General features: G+C 46.8%; 1 protein-coding gene across 1 annotated transcript; it reads right to left on the reverse strand.

The window, feature by feature from the left end:
• Positions 1 to 59: 59 nt before the first annotated feature.
• LOC118378868 (transmembrane protein 266-like) lies at positions 60 to 22122 on the reverse strand. Its single transcript, XM_052516801.1, has 5 exons — positions 21982 to 22122; positions 13115 to 13230; positions 4667 to 4853; positions 1450 to 1515; positions 60 to 1331 (listed from the first exon to the last, which is right to left on the reverse strand). The coding sequence occupies exons 1-5, from the start codon at positions 22079 to 22081 to the stop codon at positions 451 to 453; spliced, it is 1350 nt and encodes a 449-aa protein (XP_052372761.1). The 5' UTR covers positions 22082 to 22122; the 3' UTR covers positions 60 to 450.
• Between the last annotated feature and the right edge of the window lie 108 nt (positions 22123 to 22230).

Below are 22230 nucleotides of genomic sequence, written 5' to 3' on the forward strand. Positions count from 1 at the left end.
TCTCCTGGAGCCCCACAGAGAAGGGAAGACTAACATGAGAGCGGTAGCCTAGCCCCAGATCTGTCTGTCTCTGTCCGGAGCCCCACAGAGAAGGGAAGACTAACATGAGAGCGGTAGCCTAGCCCCAGATCTGTTTGTGCTGTCTTGCTAACAGATGGTCTTTGTAACGCCAGGTTTGATCTTGGACCAGGCTCTGACTTTGTTTGAAGCATGGGGATTTGGAGAAGCCAGGTCAGTCAGTTCTGTCTTGAGCTGTATGCTCTGTCCTCTGGGATGAACTATTGCCCTTTTCACACTGTTGTGCCGACCCGAGCCAACCAGTGCTGGCTCTGACATATTCTTTTCACATGTCCTTTCCAGCAATGTTCAAACAACTATGGTGGATGCATAACCAGGCCAGCACAATGCAGCTCGGTTCGGCTTGGCTCAGCTCAGTAGTGTGAATCAACCCTATGTATCAGGCAGACGGCCCAGTGGACCATCAGCAGGGCCCAGTAGCCTATACTTCTCCTCCAAAGAGGACTCAGGAGTGCCGCCCTGCAGGTGGATGAGAGGCTTAGTCTGTAGGAGCACAGTGGCTGCGGCTCGGCCCTGTCTCTGGCCCTGGCTCTGGTACTGGTTCTCCTCCTGATTCTTCCAGTTGTAGATGTTGATACTGTGCTCCAGCTTTGGGCTGGCCTTGGCTGAGCCGGCAGGACTGGGTAGCTTCAGGTTAACTGGGTCCACCAGGCCTTTCTGGGCCAGACAGGAATCCTCAGACAGGGAGGAGAGCAGCTCCTGGACTACCACGCTGGGGTCCTGTGGAAGGGGAGGCTGGGCTGAGGTCAGACCCAGGCCCAGATGGCTGCAGTAGGGCAGGGACGAGAGCAGCTCCTGGACTACCACGCTGGGGTCCCGTGGAAGGGGAGGCTGGGCTGAGGTCAGACCCAGGCCCAGAGGGCTGCAGTAGGGCAGGGGGAAGCAGCGCTGGCCCTGGGTGTTGGAGTGCTCGGTGTTAAAGTCCCTGTCCTGGGTCTGCTTCTGGGACTTGTAGTCCAGATAAGGCCCCCGGGCCTTGGTTTGAGCATTGTAGTTCCTAGCCTGGGTGTGGTAGTCCCTGGCCGTGGCGTTGCTGCTGCAGTCCGTAGTAGACGAGCGCAGGGTGTGGCTGCTCAGGCTATGGGGGCGGGCCGTCAGACTGCCACTGGACAGTGATACGCTGGTGGAAGTGTCACTCACAGCTCTACTCATTTGCTCCACGCCCAGCAGAGGGTTGTTGTGGGCGGGGTAATGGGTCGTGGGGAGGTGGACATCGATGGCTGACGTGGTGATGACACGAGGACCCCCCATGTCTGAAATGACACATCATCCAGTACATCAGACTGGGGAAGATACAGTAGGTATACAGCAGAGTTGCCCCATATACATTACCAGCTATACACTTTACCCAAGATCCACTAAGTTACTCACCAGTACTCTGTTCACTGTAGTACTGGCTGATATAGTTGTTCATGTCGTCATGATGGACAACAGGATCTGGATAACAGATAAAAGAAGCATGCTGAGTTTAAAGACCCAATCTGTATGATTTCAATGCACTGTAAACACAGTGCAAAGCAATCCCTAGATGTGGGAACAGTACATTTCACTTTTAGGTGGTGAGACATCTGACATCTTATCTATCCATCCAAGTCTACAGGTGCTTTACCGACTTAACCCTGGTTTCCAAATCACACCAAGATGGTGTTGTGAGGCTCAAGTACAGTAGTGAATGTGAGAGTAACCAGGCTTTGGTATAGAGTTCTCTTTGTGTCCTCAGCAAGACAGCCAGGGCCTCAGTGGTGAATGGTTCTGCCCTGATCTGCTCTTCAGTGTTCACTTGATTGGGCCTGAGCTCAGTGTTTGTCCGCTGAGTGGTGCCCAAAGTACCCTGAGTGCCTGGGCCGATCCCCCAGGACCACAGCAGACTCTGACGGGTAATTTCATTTAGTTTTCAGCGTAAAATATTAATCCAGGGAAGGGAGGGAGGGATGGATGGAGGGTGGGGGGGCACCCCTGGAGAGGAAGCATTGCACTCACTAAAACACGACCAAGACAATCGCTCAGTGATTAATAACACATGAGGATGAGGTCTCAGAGAGAAAGAAAGCTGTCTCTTTCTCTCTCTCTCTCTCTCTCTCTTTCTCTCTTCTCTCTCTCTCTCTCTCTCTCTCTCTCTCTCTCTTTCTCTCTCTCTCTCTCTCTCTCTCTCTCTCTCTCTCTCTCTCTCTCTCTCTCTCTCTTTCTCTCTCTCTTCTCTCTCTCTCTCTCTCTTTCTCTCTCTCTTTCTCTCTCTCTCTCCTCTCTCTTCTCTCTCTCTCTCTCATTTAGGTCATTTAGTTTGGTTTAAATCAATATGCATGTGCAATACTTTGGTGATGATCTGTAGGTACTGTAGCAGAGCCGTATTCACACAGTCCTGCTACCTTAAAGGAGACGTTTTCATTTTTACAACCAAATCTCTATTTTTTGATGTAAATGGCATGTTATAGAAGAGTCCAAACACCTTTTTTCACGTTTTGATAAACTTACCCCAAACAGAAAATGACTTCCCTCATCCTCGTTGTGTAGTATGGGGACCGAAAAACTTACTAATACGCATGACAAGGATGTTGTGGATAATGTTCATAATGACACAATTTCACGTGTACAATATCTAAAGCCCTGCATCATTATACTGAGAGCTTTGCCGTTTCTAAAAGGACGTATTTGGGTATTTTTGGGGTCCCCATACTACACAAAAAGGATGAAGTCATTTGCTGTTTGGGGTAAGTTTATCAAAACATGTGAAATCACAGAAAAGGACCCTGGACCCTTCTATAACATTCCATTTACATCAAAAGAGATTTGGTTGTAAAAATAAAACGTATCCTTTAAGTGAGGTATTCACATTTAATTTTTGGTACTTTGTCCTCTTTCCCCAGCAGTACAACACATAGAGAAGTTATGTGAACTTCCAAGAAGTTGATCTGAAAGCAATTACTGTGCTTTTCACCCACAACTCTGTGGTCAATTTGGTATGTTCCTCAAAATCAACAGCTGCTCTCTTGAGAAGTGACAAAACCACAAATCCCTCGTGACCAGTAGACAAAATGTTTCTAACCTTTTCTACCTCCTTTTGAAACAAGCTTAGTTTTCAACAAGGAAATAGACTTCGCAGTAGAGTGCCTCAATTAGAATGAATGACACTTTGATGGCATCCTCGGGCCAGAGGGCGGAGAGAGAGGGGGAGAGAGGAGACGTGAGGAGTCCTAACCCAGTCCACGGTCTGTCCTTGCAGGACTGCCTGAAGCCTAAGTGCTCCTCCTGTCCCAATACTCCTTCCATGTTCTGGAGAAAAAAAAACACACTTGTTCCTAAGAGCCAGATTTCCCACAATTCCCTGGGGGGTGGTGGTGTGGCATCTCCTGGTGCCCTATTGTGGTTACCAGGTGAAGAGGAGCAGATGTTCACAGTGGCCTCTCTCTCCTCAGACCTCAGAACAAGGCCCAATGCACAGAGCACTCTGTACCTGAAACAGCCTGGCTGAGGTGAGGGTGTGTGTGGGTGGGTGAGTGTGTGTGTGAGTGAGTGTGTGTGCATGACTGCATGTGTGTGACGTGCCGTTAGGAGAACACGCTTGTTGTCCCCAGATTTCAGCACATCCTAAAAGCTTTTCTGCCCTCTTATTGATACTGCACTGCCTGCGGTCAGAGGTGTGGTGTGTGTGTGTGCGTGCCTTGCCTGCGGTCAGATGGGTGTTGTGAGTTACCGTCAGTGTTTTAAGAGGCTAGGGCCTGGAGACTAGCTCAGGGCTACTGCTGCTAGATCAGTTTGACACTGCTCTGACACCCCATTCACCTGATGTTACATTGGATGGGACTTTTTGTCCCACATAATTATGTACATACTTTATGTACAAACCTCTCTGCTGGTTCTGTCAGGATGCCTTTTCAACCATACAGACGAATGTAGAACTTTATTAAAATGAGTCACAGGCCTCCCGAGTGGTGCAGTGGTCTAAGGCAGTGCTAGTTCCTGGTTTGAGTCTAGGCTCTGTCGCAGCCGGCCGCAACCGAGAGACCCATGGTGCGGCGCACAATTGGCCCAGCGTCGTCCGGGTTAGGGGAGGGTTTGGCCGGCAGGGATGTGCTTCTCCCATCGCGCACTAGCAAGCCAGGTATACGGTGTTTTCTCTGAGGACGCACGGCTCTCGACCTTCGCCTCTCCCAAGTCCTTACAAGAGTTGCAGCGATGAGACAAGATGGTAACAACCAATTGGATACCACGAAATTAGGGAGAAAAAGGGGTAATAATAAAAAATAAAATAATAAAATGAGTCAAGTTCATTGTTTTTGGTCTGTGGTGAAGTAATTCATAATTAGGATTTACAGCTGCCTCTTGGAACAGCCGTATTCATCAGACTCAATATCCTTACATGTTCCAGAATATAGCAATACCCATGAAGTATATGAAAGAGCTAGTATCTATTTTATCTCATGGTCTGAGGATTATGGTATGGAGTATTACATATACCGTTCTAGTTAGGGACAGAACAACTCTGGGCCCTAGTTTCCCTGGATGTGACATACACTACATGACCAAAAGGGGTGTCCATATACTTTTGTATATATAGTGTAGCTTATAGGTACAGTATAGGCGAGTGTACCTGCTGAGGTCTCCCTGAGGACTCCATGTCCCTCATCGTCAGACTCCCCAGGGCCCTGGCTCTCCACCACCTGGTAGCTGCTCCTCTGTTTGCTCCACACATGGTGGATCTGCATAGCAGCCTCCTGCTCTGCAGCCAGGTCCAAGTCCTGCTGGGCCAGGTGGGCCCGGAGCTGTCTGATCTCAAACTGAGGGAGGGGGGAGACAGAGAGAGAGAGCGACAGAGAGAGAGAGAGAGAGTTGGTCTGGAAAAGGCATACACACATGTATTCTTCTAGCTGAAATCTTGGTGTATTGATGTAACAATATGTCAGTGTTGACTAACCTAACCTTTTACTCCCAGACAGGCCCTTTCAGCATGATCCCAGGCATTCTGCAGGCTAAGTGGTTCTATTACTAGCTATAGGATCAATGCTTTCACTGGGGTTTCCTCTGGCCTGATGGCTCATATTGACAAACAGACAGTCAGATTACACATGAACTGTTTGTTTCTAGCATTACACTGAGGAGCCCATCATTACTGGACTGTGTTGTACAACAACATGTTTCCATTGATGTACCAGTTATGGCTTCTCCCTGTATTGATCTTGGGACCTTGAGTCTTTGAAAGAAATGTAGTGCTTTAGTTCAACTGACTAATCAATCAATCAAATGTATTTATAAAGACCTTTTTTAAATCAGCAGATGTCTCAAAGTGCTTATACAGAAACCCAGCTTAAAACCTAACAGCAAGCAATGCAGATGTAGAAGCACAGTGGTGAGGGAAAACTCCCTAGAAAGGCAGGAACCTAGGAAGAAACCTAGAGGAACCAGGCTCTGAGGGGGCCAGTCCTCTTCTGGCTGTGCCGCGTTGAGATTATAAGAGACCATGGCCATTAGGGCCAGATCGTTCTTCAAGATGTTCAAACGTTCATAGGTGACCAGTGACAGTGATAAAAATAGCATGGAAAATATGTGTTGTTTACAACTATATGGGAAACATCTTTCCAAATATATTTTACTGTATTATGTTGCGTGCTTATGTGTATTGTGGGTTCATAATATCACAAAATCAACTTTTCTTGTGCCTGTTTATTACGGATTTGCAAATCATTGAATATTGTAAAACAATTTGAAGAAACATCGTCTCTGATGTCTGTTGAAAATGTGTTGGCTACACATTGAACTCTTCTGTGAAGTGTTACTGCCCCCCGTGTGGTAGCAATTGAAATTGCAGCCTATGGAAATCTGAAACAGCCTCAAACACAACCCTAACCCAAGCGTCATGTCCACATCCTGCTTCAACTTTAACCCTCACCCTAGCCTCACCACAACCCTAACTCTAGCTTCAAGTTTACCTCCCGGTTCAACCTTGTTCTTTAAAAGTGCTTTCCTCACCATAATATATGCCATTTTAAATGAGCATGCCCCTTTCAAAAAGAATTGCACTAAGAACAGATATAGCCCTTGGTTCACTCCAGACTTGACTGCCCTTGACCAGCACAAAAACAACCTGTGGCGGACTGCACCAGCATCGAATAGTCCCTGCGATATGTAACTTTTCAAGGAAGTCAGGAACCAATACACACGGTCAGTTAGGAAAGCAAAGGCTAGCTTTTTCAAACAGAAATGTGCATCCTGCAGCACTAATTCCAAAATGTTTTGGGACACTGTAAAGTCCATGGAGAATAAGAGTACCTCTTCCCAGCTGCCCATTGCTCTGAGACTAGGAAACACTGTCACCACTGATAAATCCATGATAATCAAGAATTTCCAGAAGCATTTCTCTACGGCTAGCCATGCTTTGCACCTGGCTACCCCAACCCCGGCCAACAGCTCTGCACCACCTGCAGCAACTGGTCCAAGCCTTCCCCCCCTGCTTCTCCTTCACACAAATCCAGACAGCTCAGGTTCTTAAAGAGCTGCAAAATCTGGATCCCTACAAATCAGCTGGGTTTGACAATCTGGACCCTCTCTCCTAAAATTATCCGCTGCCATTGTTGCAACCCTTATTACTAGTCTATTCAACCTCTCTTTCGTGTCGTCTGAGATTCTTAAGGATTGGAAAGCAGCCACGGTCATCCACCTCTTCAAAGGGGAGACACTCTAGACCCAAACTGTTACAGACGTATATCCATCCTGCCCTGCCATTCTAAAGTCTTCAAAAGCCAAATGAACAAACAGATCACCAACCATTTCGAATCCCACCGTACCTTCTCCGCTATGCAATCTGGTTTCCGAGCTGGTCACGGGTGCACCTCAGTCACGCTCAAGGTCCTGAATGATATCATAACCTCCATCGATAAAAGACAGTACTGTGCAGCTGTCTTCATTGACCTGGCCATGGCTTTCGACTCTGTAAATCACTGTATTCTTATCGTTTCTGTAATGACTGTCTCAGACAGAGTTCAGTGTGTCAAATCGGAGGGCCTGTTGTCCGAACCTCTGGCAGTCTCTATGGGGGTGCCACAGGGTTCAATTCTTGGGCTGACTCTTTTCTCTGTATTTATCAATGTCGCTCTTGCTGCTGGTGATTATCTGATCCACCTCTACGCAGAAGATACCATTCTGTATACATCTGGCCCTTCTTTGGACACTGTGTTAACAAACGTGCAAATGAGATTCAACACCATACAACACTCCTTCCGTGGCCTCCAAATGCTCTTAAATATTAGTAAAATGAAATACATGCTCTTCAACTGATCGCTGCCCGTACCCACTCGCCCGAATAGAATCACAACTTTGGATGGTTCTGATATGTGGACAACTATAAATACCTAGGTGTCTGGCTAGACTGTAAACTCTCCTTCCAGACTCACATTAAGCATTTCCAATCCAAAGTTAAATCTAGAATTGGCTTCCCATTTCACAACAAAGCCTCCTTCACTCATGATGCCAAACATACCCTCGTAAAACTGACTATCCTACCGATCCTTGACTTTGGCAATGTCATTTACAAAATAGCCTTCAACACTCTACTCAGCAAATTGGATGCAGTCTATCACAGTGCCATCAGTCATGTCATCACAGTGCCATCAGTTATGTCACCAAAGCCCCATATACTACCCACCACTGCAACCTGTATGCTCGTTGGCTGGTCCTCGCTACATATTCGTCACCAAACCCACTGGCTCCAGGTCATCAAGTCTTTGCTAGGTAAAGCTCTGCATTATCTCAGCTCACTGGTCACCATAGCAACACCCACCCGTAGCACGCGCTCCAACAGGTATATTTCACAGGTCATCCCCAAAGCCAACACCTCCTTTGGCCGCCTTTTCTTCCAGTTCTCTGATACCAATGACTGGAACGAATTGCTAAAATCACTGAAGTTGGAGACTTATTTATCCTCACTAACTTCAAGCGTCAGCTGTCAGAGCAGGTTACCGATCGCTGCAGCTGTACACAGCCCATCTGTAAATACCCCATCCAACCAACTACCTACTTCATCCCCATATTTGTTTTTTGTTTTTCTGCTCTTTTGCATACCAGCATTTCTACTTGCACATCCTTATCTGCACATACAGTTGAAGTCAGAAGTTTACATAAACATAGGTTGAGTCATTAAAACCCGTTTTCAACCACTCCACAAATTTCTTGTTAACAAACTATAGTTTTGGCAAGTCGGTTAGGACATCTACTTTGTACATGACAAAAGACATTTTTCCAACAATTGTTTACAGACAGATTGTTTCACCAGTGGGTCAGAAGTTTACATACACTAAGTTGACTGTGCCTTTAAACAGATGTCATGGTTTTAGAAGTTTCTGATAGGCTAATTGACATCATTTGAGTCAATTGGAGGTGTACCTGTGGATGTATTTCAAGGCCTACCTTCAAACTCAGTGCCTCTTTGCTTGAAAATCAAAAGAAATCAGCCAAAACCTCAGAAAATAATTGTAGACCTCCACAAGTCTGGTTCATCCCTGGGAGCAATTTCCAAATGCCTGAAGGTACCACGTTCATCTGTACAGAAGTATTAACACCATGGGACCATGCAGCCGTCATACTGCCCAGGAAGGAGACGCATTCTGTCTTCTAGAAATTAATGTGCAAAACGTGCAAATCAATCCCAGAACAACAGCAAAGGACCTTGTGAAGATGCTGGAGGAAACAGGTACAAAAGTATCTATATCCACAGTAAAATGAGTCCTATATCGACATAACCTTAAAGGCCGCTCAGCAAGGAAGAAGCCATTGCTCCAAAACCGCCATAAAAAGCCAGACTACGGTTTGCAACTGCACATGGGGACAAAGATCGTACTTTTTCGTGAAATGTCCTCTGGTCTGATGAAACAAAAATAGAACTGTTTGGCCATAATGACCATCGTTATGTTTGAAGGAAAAAGGAGGAAGCTTGCAAGCCGAAGAACACCCTCCCAACCGTGAAGCACGGGGGTGGCAGCATCATGTTGTGGGGGTGCTGTGCTGCAGGAGGGACTGGTGCACTTCAAAATAGATGGCATCATGACACAGGCTCCCTGCCTGTGCCATTAAACCCCTACAACTCATCCAGAACGCCGCAGCCCGTCTGGTGTTCAACCTTCCCAACAGCTATTTGTCGCCCTTAACGTAGGAGACACTGCTAGCTAGCTAACAGCTAACAGCTAGCCAACAACAACCGTCGCATTCCGCTTCGCTCCACAGGTAGTATCACATTTTCATTTCATTTCATTACAGCACAACGGTTTGATTTGCTTGATCGTAGCTAGCTACATAGCCGTCCTTGTATCAAAGATAATTGTGTAGTCTAGAGCGATTTTCTATGTTAGCTAGCCAGCTATTGTCGTCAGCGGGGTGGTGGCACCGGGATCCTCATCTCTCCCAAGTGGTCATTCTCTCTTTCTCCCCTTACCCATCTGTCTATCGCCTCCTTTGAATTCCATGCTGTCACAGTTACCAGCCCTTTCAAGCTTAACATCCTTATCATTTATCGCCCTCCAGGTTCCTCGGAGAGTTCATCAATGAGCTTGATGCCTTGATAAGCTCCTTTCCTGAGGACGGCTCACCTCTCACAGTTCTGGGCGACTTTAACCTCCCCACGTCTACCTTTGACTCATTCCTCTCTGCCTCCTTCTTTCCACTCCTCTCCTCTTTTGACCTCACCCTCTCACCTTCCCCCCTACTCACAAGGCAGGCAATACACTCGACCTCATCTTTACTAGATGCTGTTCTTCCACTAACCCCATTGCAACTCCCCTCCAAGTCTCCGACCACTACCTTGTATCCTTTTCCCTCTCGCTCTCATTCAACTCTTCCCACACTGCCCCTACTCGGATGGTATCGCGCCGTCCCAACCTTCGCTCTCTCTCCCCCGCTACTCTCTCCTCTTCCATCCTATCATCTCTTCCTCTGCTCAAACCTTCTCCAACCTATCTCCTGATTCTGCCTCCTCAACCCTCCTCTCCTCCCTTTCTGCATCCTTTGACTCTCTATGTCCCCTATCCTCCAGGCCGTCTCGGTCCTCCCTCCCGCTCCGTGGCTCGACGACTCATTGCGAGCTCACAGAACAGGGCTCCGGGCAGCCGGCGGAAATGGAGGAAAACTTCGCCTCCCTGCGGACCTGGCATCCTTTCACTCCCTCCTCTCTACATTTTCCTCCTCTGTCTCTGCTGCTAAAGCCACTTTCTACCACTCTAAATTCCAAGCATCTGCCTCTAATCCTAGGAAGCTCTTTGCCACCTTCTCCTCCCTCCTGAATCCTCCTCCCCCCCCCTCCTCCCTCTCTGCAGATGACTTCGTCAACCATTTTGAAAAGAAGGTCGACGACATCCGATCCTCGTTTGCTAAGTCAAACGACACCGCTGGCTCTGCTCACACTGGCCTACCCTGTGCTCTGACCTCTTTCTCCCCTCTCTCTCCAGATGAAATCTCGCGTCTTGTGACGGCCGGCCGCCCAACAACCTGCCCGCTTGACCCTATCCCCTCCTCTCTTCTCCAGACCATTTCCGGAGACCTTCTCCCTTACCTCACCTCGCTCATCAACTCATCCCTGACCGCTGGCTACGTCCCTTCCGTCCTCAAGAGAGCGAGAGTTGCACCCCTTCTGAAAAAAACCTACACTCGATCCCTCCGATGTCAACAACTACAGACCAGTATCCCTTCTTTCTTTTCTCTCCAAAACTCTTCAACGTGCCATCCTTGGCCAGATCTACCGCTATCTCTCTCAGAATTACCTTCTTGATCCAAATCAGTCAGGTTTCAAGACTAGTCATTCAACTGAGACTGCTCTTCTCTGCATCACGGAGGCGCTCCGCACTGCTAAAGCTAACTCTTTCTCCTCTGCTCTCATCCTTCTAGACCTATCGGCTGCCTTCGATACTGTGAACCATCAGATCCCCCTCTCCACCCTCTCCGAGTTGGGCATCTCCGGCGCGGCCCACGCTTGGATTGCGTCCTACCTGACAGGTCGCTCCTACCAGGTGGCGTGGCGAGAATCTGTCTCCTCACCACGCGCTCTCACCACTGGTGTCCCCCAGGGCTCTGTTCTAGGCCCTCTCCTATTCTCGCTATACACCAAGTCACTTGGCTCTGTCATAACCTCACATGGTCTCTCCTATCATTGCTATGCAGACGACACACAATTAATCTTCTCCTTTCCCCCTTCTGATGACCAGGTGGCGAATCGCATCTCTGCATGTCTGGCAGACATATCAGTGTGGATGACGGATCACCACCTCAAGCTGAACCTTGGCAAGACGGAGCTGCTCTTCCTCCCGGGAAGGACTGCCCGTTCCATGATCTCGCCATCACGGTTGACAACTCCATTGTGTCCTCCTCCCAGAGCGCTAAGAACCTTGGCGTGATCCTGGACAACACCCTGTCGTTCTCAACTAACATCAAGGCGGTGGCCCGTTCCTGCAGGTTCATGCTCTACAACATCCGCAAAGTACGACCCTGCCTCACACAGGAAGCGGCGCAGGTCCTAATCCAGGCACTTGTCATCTCCGTCTGGATTACTGCAACTCGCTGTTGGCTGGGCTCCCTGCCTGTGCCATTAAACCCCTACAACTCATCCAGAACGCCGCAGCCCGTCTGGTGTTCAACCTTCCCAAGTTCTCTCCACGTCACCCCGCTCCTCCGCTCTCTCCACTGGCTTCCAGTTGAAGCTCGCATCCGCTACAAGACCATGGTGCTTGCCTACGGAGCTGTGAGGGGAACGGCACCTCAGTACCTCCAGGCTCTGATCAGGCCCTACACCCAAACAAGGGCACTGCGTTCATCCACCTCTGGCCTGCTCGCCTCCCTACCACTGAGGAAGTACAGTTCCCGCTCAGCCCAGTCAAAACTGTTCGCTGCTCTGGCCCCCAATGGTGGAACAAACTCCCTCACGACGCCAGGACAGCGGAGTCAATCACCCACCTTCCGGAGACACCTGAAACCCCACCTCTTTAAGGAATACCTAGGATAGGATAAGTAATCCTTATCACCCCCCTAAAAGATTTAGATGCACTATTGTAAAGTGGCTGTTCCACTGGATGTCATAAGGTGAATGCACCAATTTGTAAGTCGCTCTGGATAAGAGCGTCTGCTAAATGACTTAAATGTAAATGTAAATGTAGGAAAATTATGTGGATATTTTGAAGCAACATCTCAAGACATCAGTTAAAAGTTTGGTCGCAAATGGGTCTTCCAAATGGACAATGACCCCAATCATACTTCCAAAGTTGTCGCAAAATGGCTTAAGGACAACAAAGTCAAGGTATTGGATTGGCCATCACAAAACCCTGACCTCAATCCCATAGAACATTTGTGGGCAGAACTGAAAAGCGTGTGCGAGCAAGAAGCCTATATACCTGACTCAGTTACACCAGCTCTTTCAGGAGGAATGGGCCAAAATTCACCCAATTTATTGGGGAAGCTTGTGGAAGGCTACCCGAAACATTTGACCCAAGTTAAACAATTTAATGGCAATGCTACCAAATACTAATTGAGTGTATGTGAACTTCTGACCACTGGGAATGTTATGAAAGAAATACAAAATGAAAGAAATAATTCTCTCTACTATTATTCTGACATTTCACATTCTTAAAATAAAGTGGTGATCCCAACTGACCTAAGACAGGAATAAAGGTTATTATTATTTATTTTAAAGGTGAAATAAATGTAATTATTTGTATTTATTTTTAATCCTGGTTCAGCCTTAGCCCTAGCCTCAACCATAACCTAGCTTCAACCATAACCTAACCAACCAGAACCCTCAACCAGAACCTAGCTTCAACCATAACCTAGCTTCAACCATAACCTAGCCTCAACCATAACCTAGCTTCAACCATAACCTAGCTTCAACTATAACCTAGCCTCAACCATAACCTAGCTTCAACCAAAACCCTAACCATAGTCTCAACGCTATCTGTGAGGTGATGGTGCGGGGGACTTACTGCCTGCTCTTAGCAGATCTGTGGGAGGTGATGATGTGGGGACTTACTGCCTGCTCCTGGCAGATCTGTGAGGTGATGGTGCGGGGACTTACTGCCTGCTCCTGGCAGATCTGTGTGAGTCGTTCCAGCTGCTCCTCCCTGACAGCCTTGATCTTCTCACACTGCAGGATCTCCAGCTCCATCTCCACCTTCACCTGCAACACATAGGCTGAGAGAGGGAATAGATAGTTAGAGAGAGGGAAGAGACAGAGAGAAAAGAGAAAGTGAGAGATGAGACAGAGAGAGGGAAGAGACAGAGAGAGAGAGAAGAGACAGAGGTCAGAGAAGAGACAGAGAGAGGAAGAGACAGAGAGAAAAAAGAAAGTGAGAGAAGAGACAAATAGAGAGAGGGAAGAGACAGATAGAGAGAGAAGAGACAGAGGTCAGAGAAGAGAGACAGAGAGGGAAGAGACAGAGGTCAGAGAGAGAAGAGACAGATAGAGAGAGAAGAGACAGATAGAGAGGGAAGAGACAGATAGAGAGAGAGAAGAGACAGAGATCAGAGAAGAGACAGAGAGGGAAGAGACCTATTTGATATCACTAAAACAATACAGAAATACACTACGGAAAAAGAAGGAACAGCACGTCAGAAATCAGCTCAATGAAATTGAAGAATGCATAGACTCTAACCACTTCTGGGAAAACTGGAAAAAACTAAACAAACAACAACACGAAGAATTATCTATCCAAAATGGAGATGTATGGGTAAACCACTTCTCCAATCTTTTTGGCTCTATAACAAAGAATAAAGAGCAAAAACATATACAGGAACAAATACAAATCTTAGAATCAACTATTAAAGATTATCAGAACCCACTGGATTCTCCAATTACCTTGAATGAGCTACAGGACAAAATAAAAACCCTCCAACCCAAAAAAGGCATGTGGTGTTGATGGTATCCTTAATAAAATGATCAAATATACAGACAACAAATTCCAATTGGCTATACTAAAACTCTTCAACATCATCCTTAGCTCTGGCATCTTCCCCAATATTTGGAACCAAGGACTGATCACCCCAATCCACAAAAATGGAGACAAATTTGACCCCAATAACTACAATGGGATATGCGTCAACAGCAACCTTGGGAAAATCCTCTGCATTATCATTAACAGCAGACTCGTACATTTCTCAATGAAAACAATGTACTGAGCAAATGTCAAATTGGCTTTTTACCAAATTACCATACAACAGACCATGTATTCACCCTGCACACTCTAATTGACAACCAAACAAACCAAAACAAAGGAAAAGTCTTCTCATGCTTTGTTGATTTAAAAAAGCCTTCGACTCAATTTGGCATGAGGGTCTGCTATACAAATTGATGGAAAGTGGTGTTGGGGTAAAACATATGACATTATAAAATCCATGTACACAAACAACAAGTGTGCGGTTAAAATTGGCAAAAAACACACATTTCTTCCCACAGAGCCGGGTGAGACAGGGATGCGGCTTAAGCCCCACCCTCTTCAACATATATATCAACGAATTGACGCTGGCACTAGAAAGGTCTGCAGCACCCGGCCTCACCCTACTAGAATCTGAAGTCAAAAGTCTCCTGTTTGCTGATGATCTGGTGCTTCTGTCACCAACCAAGGAGGGCCTACAGCAGCACCTAGATATCCTGCACAGATTCTGCCAGACCTGGGCCTGACAGTAAATCTCAGTAAGACCAAAATAATGGTGTTCCAAAAAAAAGGTCCAGTCGCCAGGACCACAAATACAAATTCCATCTAGATACCACTGCCCTAGAGCACACAAAAACTATACATACCTTGGCTAAACATCAGCGCCACAGGTAAATACCACATGCCATCAAAAGGAACATAAAATTCAACATACCAACTAGGATCTGGCTAAAAATACTTGAATCAGTCATAGAGCCCATTGCCCTTTATGGTTGTGAGGTCTGGGGTCCGCTCACCAACCAAGACTTCACAAAATGGGACAAACATCAAATTGAGACTGCATGCAGAATTCTGCAAAAATATCCTCCATGTACAACATAGAACACCAAATAATGCATGAAGAGCAGAATTAGGCTGATACCCACTAATTATCAAAATCCAGAAAAGAGCCATTAAATTCTACAACCACCTAAAAGGAAGTGATTCCCAAACCTTCTATAACAAAGCCATCACCTACAGAGAGATGAACCTGGAGAAGAGTCCCCTAAGCAAGCTGGTCCTGGGGCTCTGTTCACAAACACAAACAGACCCCACAGAGCCCCAGGACAGCAGCATAATTAGACCCAATCAAATCATGAGAAAACAAAAAAGATAATTACTTGACACATTGGAAAGACTTAACAAAAAACAGAGCAAACTAGAATGCTATTTGGCCCTAAACAGAGAGTACACAGGGGCAGAATACCTGTCCACTGTGACTGACCCAAAATTAAGGAAAGCTTTGACTATGTACAGACTCAGTGAGCATAGCCTTGCTATTGAGAAAGGACGCCGTAGGCAGACATGGCTCTCAAGAGAAAACAGGCTATGTGCTCACTGCCCACAAAATGAGGTGGAAACTGAGCTGCCCTTTCCTAACCTCCTGTCCAATGTATGACCATATTTGAGAGACATATTTCCCTCAGATTACACAGATCCACAAATAATTTGAAAACAAAACCAATTTTGCTAAACTCCCATATCTACTGGGGGAAATTCCACAGTGTGCCATCACAGCAGCAAGATTTGTGACCTGTTGCCACAAGAAAGGGGCAACCAGTGAAGAACAAACACAATTGTAAATACATCCCATATTTATGCTTATTTATTTTCCCTTGTGTACCCTTAACCATTTGTACAAAGTTGCAACACTGTACGTAATATGACATTTGTAATGTCTTTATTGTTGTATGTGTAATGTTTACTGTTCATTTCTATTGTTTATTTCACTTTTGTATATGATCTACCTCACTTGCTTTGGCAATGTTAACACATGTTTCCCATGCCAAAAAAAGCCCTTGAATTGAATTGAATTGAGAGAGAGAGAAGCGAAAGGGGAGCGAGAGAGACAGGATTAGACCATATCTTCACTCAAAACCAATCACATGCACACACGCATTCATGAGCAACTCCAATACATGTGCTATTTAAACACACGAGACATAGAAGTCCACATGCTCTGTTATTGACTTCAGCTGAGTAATATCCCCCTCTTCTGTTCTACACAGTGACCTTAGTGCACAGCTGCTCTCCTGCTACTGCTGACTCTCCTGAGTAGGGCCACATTAGTAGGCCATACAGACTGGGAAGCAGCAGAGTGAATAACCAAGCCCTCTACAGCAGAGGAGACCTACTAGTGAACTACTGACAGCAGGCAGTGCCTGCAGCCATCTCTCTATGGCAGCTCTGCTCTGTTCTGCTCTCCCATAGCCTATTAATAGAGCTGTCAATATGCAGGAAGAGGGAGGGAGACAGCAGAGGGGGCAGGCTGGAAGAGCACAGCAGAATGCATGGGGGAGCAGAGGGGGAGGATGAAACAGTGGAACTCAGGGCCGGGGAGAGCAAAGGGGGGGACAGGCACAGCAGAACTCACACTTAACAAGGGGAAGGAGCAGAGCAGAGGGGCAGGCAGGCACAGCCAAATTCACATTCACCAAAGGGAAGCTGAAGTGGGGGATTATTAGCTGCCCAAGAAAGTGGCAACCAGTGAAGAACAAACACAATTGTAAAGACATCCCATATTTATGCTTATTTATTTTCCCTTGTGTGTTAACCATTTGTACAAAGTTGCAACACTGTACGTGTGTGACATTTGTAATGTCTGTGTTGTTGTGTGTGTAATGTTTACTGTTCATTTCTATTGTTTATTTCACTTTTTGTATATTATCTACCTCACTTTTTGGCAATGTTAACACATGTTTCCCATGGCAAAAAAGCCCTTGGCAATGAATTGATTCCAGAGCACGAAAGGGGGAGCAGAGAGACTTTTCCCACTTAGACCTATCTTCACTCAGGCCAAGTGCAACACGCATTCATGAGCAACTCCAATACATCTGCTATTTAAACACGAGACATAGAAGTCCACATGCTCTGTTATTGACTTCAGCTGAGGTAATTTCTCTCCTCTTCTGTTCTCACACAGTGACCTTCTCCTCCTCCTCACTCTCTGCTACTGCTGACTCTCCTGAGTAGGGCCACATTAGTAGGCCATACAGACTGGGAAGCAGCAGAGTGAATAACCAATCCCTCTACAGCAGAGGAGACCTACTAGTGAACTACTGACAGCAGGCAGTGCCTGCAGCCATCTCTCTATGGCAGCTCTCACTCTCTTCTGCTCTCCCATAGCCTATTAATAGAGCTGTCAATATGCAGGAAGAGGGAGGGAGACAGCAGAGGGGGCAGGCTGGAAGAGCACAGCAGAATGCATGGGGGGGAGCAGAGGGGGAGGATGAAACAGTGGAACTCATCGGGGAGAGCAAGGGGGGGACAGGCACAGCAGAACTCACACTTAACAAGGGAAGGAGCAGAGCAGAGGGGGCAGGCAGGCACAGCCAAACCACATTCACCAAAGGGAAGCTGAGTTTGATTATTAGCTGATTTGTGGATGGCTATATCATAAGCATGTCAAAGACGGCTGGTGTACTGTGTGTGTGTGTGTGTGTGTGTGTTGTGTGTGTGTGTGATTGTGTTGTGTGTGTGTGTGTGTGTGTGTGTGTGTGTGTGTGTGTGTGTGTGTGTGTGTGTGTGTGTGTGCGTGCGTGCGTGCTTTGATGCTGACAGCTGCTGGCATGGCAGGACATGCCAAGCAGCAGTGTAATTGCACCATGGTTGATTCCACAGCACCTCTGTCACAAGAGCCTTTTCCACTTTCACCTCTCCTTCAGCTCAGGCCATGCAAAGCCCCTGGCCTCCACACCTCCTAGTTCACTTACCATCTGGCAAAAATACTAGTACCCCCTATATCTACAGCTCTCTCATATTCTTTAGCTCTGACACTGAGGGTATGAAAACATCTAAGGACAACCTCCTCCCCCTAAAATTCAGCCCTTCTCTCTCTCTCTGCCCTCAAACAGCCTCAATTCGTCAGGGCAATTCCATAGGGATACTGGCCCATGTTTCCCACAGTTGTGTCAAGTTGGCTGGATGTCCCCTTGAGTGGTGGACCATTCTTGAAAAACATGGGAAACTGTTGAGCATGAAAACCCAGCACCATTGCAGTTCTTGACACAAACTGGTGCGCCTGGCAACTACCGCTATACCTTGTTCAAAGGCACCTAAATATTTTGTCTCACCCATTCTTTCTCCTCTGGAATGGTCTCTCACTCCCACCAATCCATGTCTCAGTGTCTCTTCTAGGCTTATTAAAATTTCTTATTGTAACGATTTTCTCCTCCTGCCTTACTGTATCGGTGTGAGTTTGATGTTCTTGCTGACATCTGGCTGCATAACTACCCAACTCCAATCACTCAAACACATGTAAACAAACACGCCTGGAGACAGAACTGTGAAGGAATGTCCTTAAGTTGTTCTCTATAGTGATTGAATTGCTGCAGAATGAATCAATGCCGTTGGGCGTTTCTTCTGTTGAAGTCTAAAACAACTTAACATGCTTTAGATGTACCACATCATGAGTTACTGCACCATTTTCTGATATGACTAGTGTGAGGATTTGAAGCATACTTTCTCAAAATGCTAATAAGTATTTAGCATTGCAGAGCTGACAAATTAGTTCACTTCACCTGTAGACAAAAATCTAGTACAAACTATATGTACAGTATTTCATATTCTATGTAGCTCTGACACTGAGGTATGAAAACATTAAGGACACCTCCTAAAATTCAGGTTGTCTCCCAGCTTGCCCTCAAAACAGCCTCAATTGTCAGGGATTCCACAGGGATAGCTGGCCCATGTTTCCTGAGGTGTGTCAAGTTGGCTGGATGTCCCTTGAGTGGTGGACCATTCTTGAAAAACATGGGAAACTGTGAGCATGAAAAAAAACCCAGCACCATTGCAGTTCTTGAGACAAACTGGTGCGCCTGGCAACTACCGCCATACCTTGTTCAAAGGCACCATTTTGTCTCACCCATTCACCCTCTGAATGGTGCACATGCACAGCACACAATCCATGTCTCAGTGTCTCAAGGCTTAAAATATTTGCACCTTTTCTCCTCCCCTTCAAGGGGATTTAACAAGTGACATCAATAAGGGATCATAGCTTCACCTGATTTCACCTGGTCTGTCTGTCACAGAAATAGCAGGTGTCCTTAATGTTTTTTGTACACTGAGTGTATGTAGGTCTTGGATCATGTAGACTCTCACTGAGACTGAGGTCTGTATGTACACTGTTTCTGGTCTGAAGACGAGGTCTGTAGGTGATCATGTATACAGCTCTATGTACACTGTAGGTTTCTGGTCTGGACTGAGGATTGGTTGATCAGACACTCACTGAGCTGATGGTCTGAGGGTTGTCAGTGTAAGTAGACTGTCTGATCATTCACAGAGAGACTGAGGTCTGTAGGTTGATCATGCACAGCTCACTCACTCATTCGGAGACTGAGGTCTGTAGGTTGATCATTCACAGCTCTCACTGAGACTGAGGTCTGTAGGTTCATCATGCACAGTTCACTGGAGACTGAGGCCCCTGACCACAGCTCTCACTGAGACTGAGGTCTGTAGGTTGATCATGCACAGCTCTCACTGAGACTGAGGTCTGTAGGTTGATCATGCACAGCTCTCACTGAGACTGAGGTCTGTAGGTTCATCATTCACAGCTCTCACTGAGACTGAGGTCTGTAGGTTGATCATTCACAGCTCACTGAGACTGAGGTCTGTAGGTTGATCACGCACAGCTCTCACTGAGACTGAGGTCTGTAGGTTGATCATGCACAGCTCTCACTGAGACTGAGGTCTGTAGGTTGATCATGCACAGCTCTCACTGAGACTGACTGAGGTCTGTAGGTCTGTAGGTTGGATCATGCACAGCTCTCACTGAGACAGGTCTGTAGGTTGATCACACACAGCTCTCACTGAGACTGAGGTCTGTAGGTTGATCATGCACAGCTCTCACTGAGACTGAGGTCTGTAGGTTGATCACGGACAGCTCTCACTGAGACTGAGGTCTGTAGGTTGATCATTCACAGCTCTCACTGAGACTGAGGTCTGTAGGTTGATCATGCTACAGCTCTCACTGAGACTGAGGTCTGTAGGTTGATCATGCACAGCTCTCACTGAGACTGAGGTCTGTAGGCTGATCACGCACAGCTCTCACTGAGACTGAGGTCTGTAGGTTGATCATGCACAGCTCACTGAGACTGAGGTCTGTAGGTTGATCATGCACAGCTCTCACTGAGACGAGTCTGAGGGTTGATCATGCACAGCTCACTCGAGACTGAGGTCTGTAGGTTGATCACGCACAGCTCTCACTGAGACTGAGGTCTGATCATGCACAGCTCTCACTGAGACTGGAGGTCTCTAGGTTCATCATGCACAGCTCTCACTGAGACTGAGGTCTGTAGGTTGATCATGCACAGCTCTCACTGAGACTGAGGTCTGTAGGTTGGTCATGCACAGCTCTCACTGAGACTGAGGTCTGTAGGTTGATCACGCACAGCTCTCACTGAGACTGAGGTCTGTAGGTTGATCATGCACAGCTCTCACTGAGACTGAGGTCAGTAGGTTGATCATGCACACAGCTCACTGAGACTGAGGTCTGTAGGTTGATCATTCACAGCTCTCACTGAGACTGAGGTCTGGGTTGATCATTCACAGCTCTCACTGAGACTCGAGGTCTGTACTGAGACAGGTCTGTAGGTTGATCATGCACAGCTCTCACTGAGACTGAGGTCTGTAGGTTGATCACGCACAGCTCTCACTGAGACTGAGGTCTGTAGGTTGATCATGCACAGCTCTCACTGAGACTGAGGTCTCTAGGTTCATCATGCACAGCTCTCACTGAGACTGAGGTCTGTAGGTTGATCATGCACAGCTCTCACTGAGACTGAGGTCTGTAGGTTCATCATGCACAGCTCTCACTGAGACTGAGGTCTGTAGGTTGATCACGCACAGCTCTCACTGAGACTGAGGTCTGTAGGTTGATCATGCACAGCTCTCACTGAGACGGAGGGTGACCTGTTAGAAATCAATCTGCAATACATTAGCATAACATAGAACAGCCAGTATAGTCATTATCATGGCTTTTCTAAATCTGCTTAAACAGGGCTTAGGATCAATACCAGTTTATGTAGGAGAACGGGTGTAAATTTACTCCGAGGGACGATCAATAATTATATTGTTGTGAATAGTAAATCATGTGTATAATCATGGGGAGAATGGGGTCGTGCTGCCAATCATATATTGAATAAGCAATAGACTTTATCATCCTCAGGTGAAGTATGTTATTTTCGAATTTAGCGCTAAAATTTTGAATCAAAAATAGAATCAATTTTTTACATTTCTGTCATTTAGCAGACTTACAAAGTGCATTCATCAGAAGATAGCTAGGTGAGATAACCACGTATCCCAGTCGTAGAAGATCAGTCAGGTGTAATAATTAAGTACTGATAGTTCAAGTTCAAAGTCCTCTGTTGGTACAATGTAAGGTTGTTGAATTCTTCAATAATATCTCACTAGAACCAATCATACCAAACTAGCTAACCATCCATCTAAGAGTAATACCAAGAACACTAAGGAAAGCTGTTGACTGAGAGGGACGATGACTTCACCTAGGTCAGGATGACTCTAGTAATACATCCACCAGCAGGGCTCTGACTGACTGACTGACTGTGACTGACTGACTGACTGACTGTGACTGACTGTGACTGTGACTGGCTGACTGACTGTGACTGACTGACTGACTGTGACTGACTGACAGACGGACGGACGGACGGACGGACGGACGGACAGACAGACAGATAGATGATAAGGGAAGAAGGAGCACAAGGGAGCGTCTGGTCTGCTCCACCCTCAGTCTCACCGTCGATGATTCTCTTGACTCTCCAGATGCGCAGGGTGATGATGAGGCTGATGGCGTCCCAGGGACTGCTGGGGCCGTTGGCTACCGTGGAGGCTACCATAGGGGCCAGGGACAACACGATGACTGCCCCGTCAAACACCTGCAGGGAGCAGACACACAGACACACACACGCAAGCACATACAGACATGCCCACACATGCAGGCATGGGTACACACAAACACACATCACATGCCACACTGTCACAGACT

The sequence above is a fragment of the Oncorhynchus keta genome, unplaced genomic scaffold (genome assembly GCF_023373465.1).
Source record: "Oncorhynchus keta strain PuntledgeMale-10-30-2019 unplaced genomic scaffold, Oket_V2 Un_scaffold_5444_pilon_pilon, whole genome shotgun sequence".
Lineage (NCBI taxonomy): Eukaryota > Metazoa > Chordata > Actinopteri > Salmoniformes > Salmonidae > Oncorhynchus > Oncorhynchus keta.

Bases quoted from the DNA above. Each gene is read 5' to 3' on its own strand.
- LOC118378868 (XM_052516801.1), bottom strand. From the start codon at position 22,081: ATGGTAGCCTCCACGGTAGCCAACGGCCCCAGCAGTCCCTGGGACGCC. The intron at 13,231-21,981 runs GTGAGACTGAGG...TCCCTCTCTCAG, and splicing joins AGTCAAGAGAATCATCGACG to CCTATGTGTTGCAGGTGAAG. The intron at 4,854-13,114 runs GTAAGTCCCCGC...CCCCTCCCTCAG, and splicing joins AGATCTGCCAGGAGCAGGCA to TTTGAGATCAGACAGCTCCG.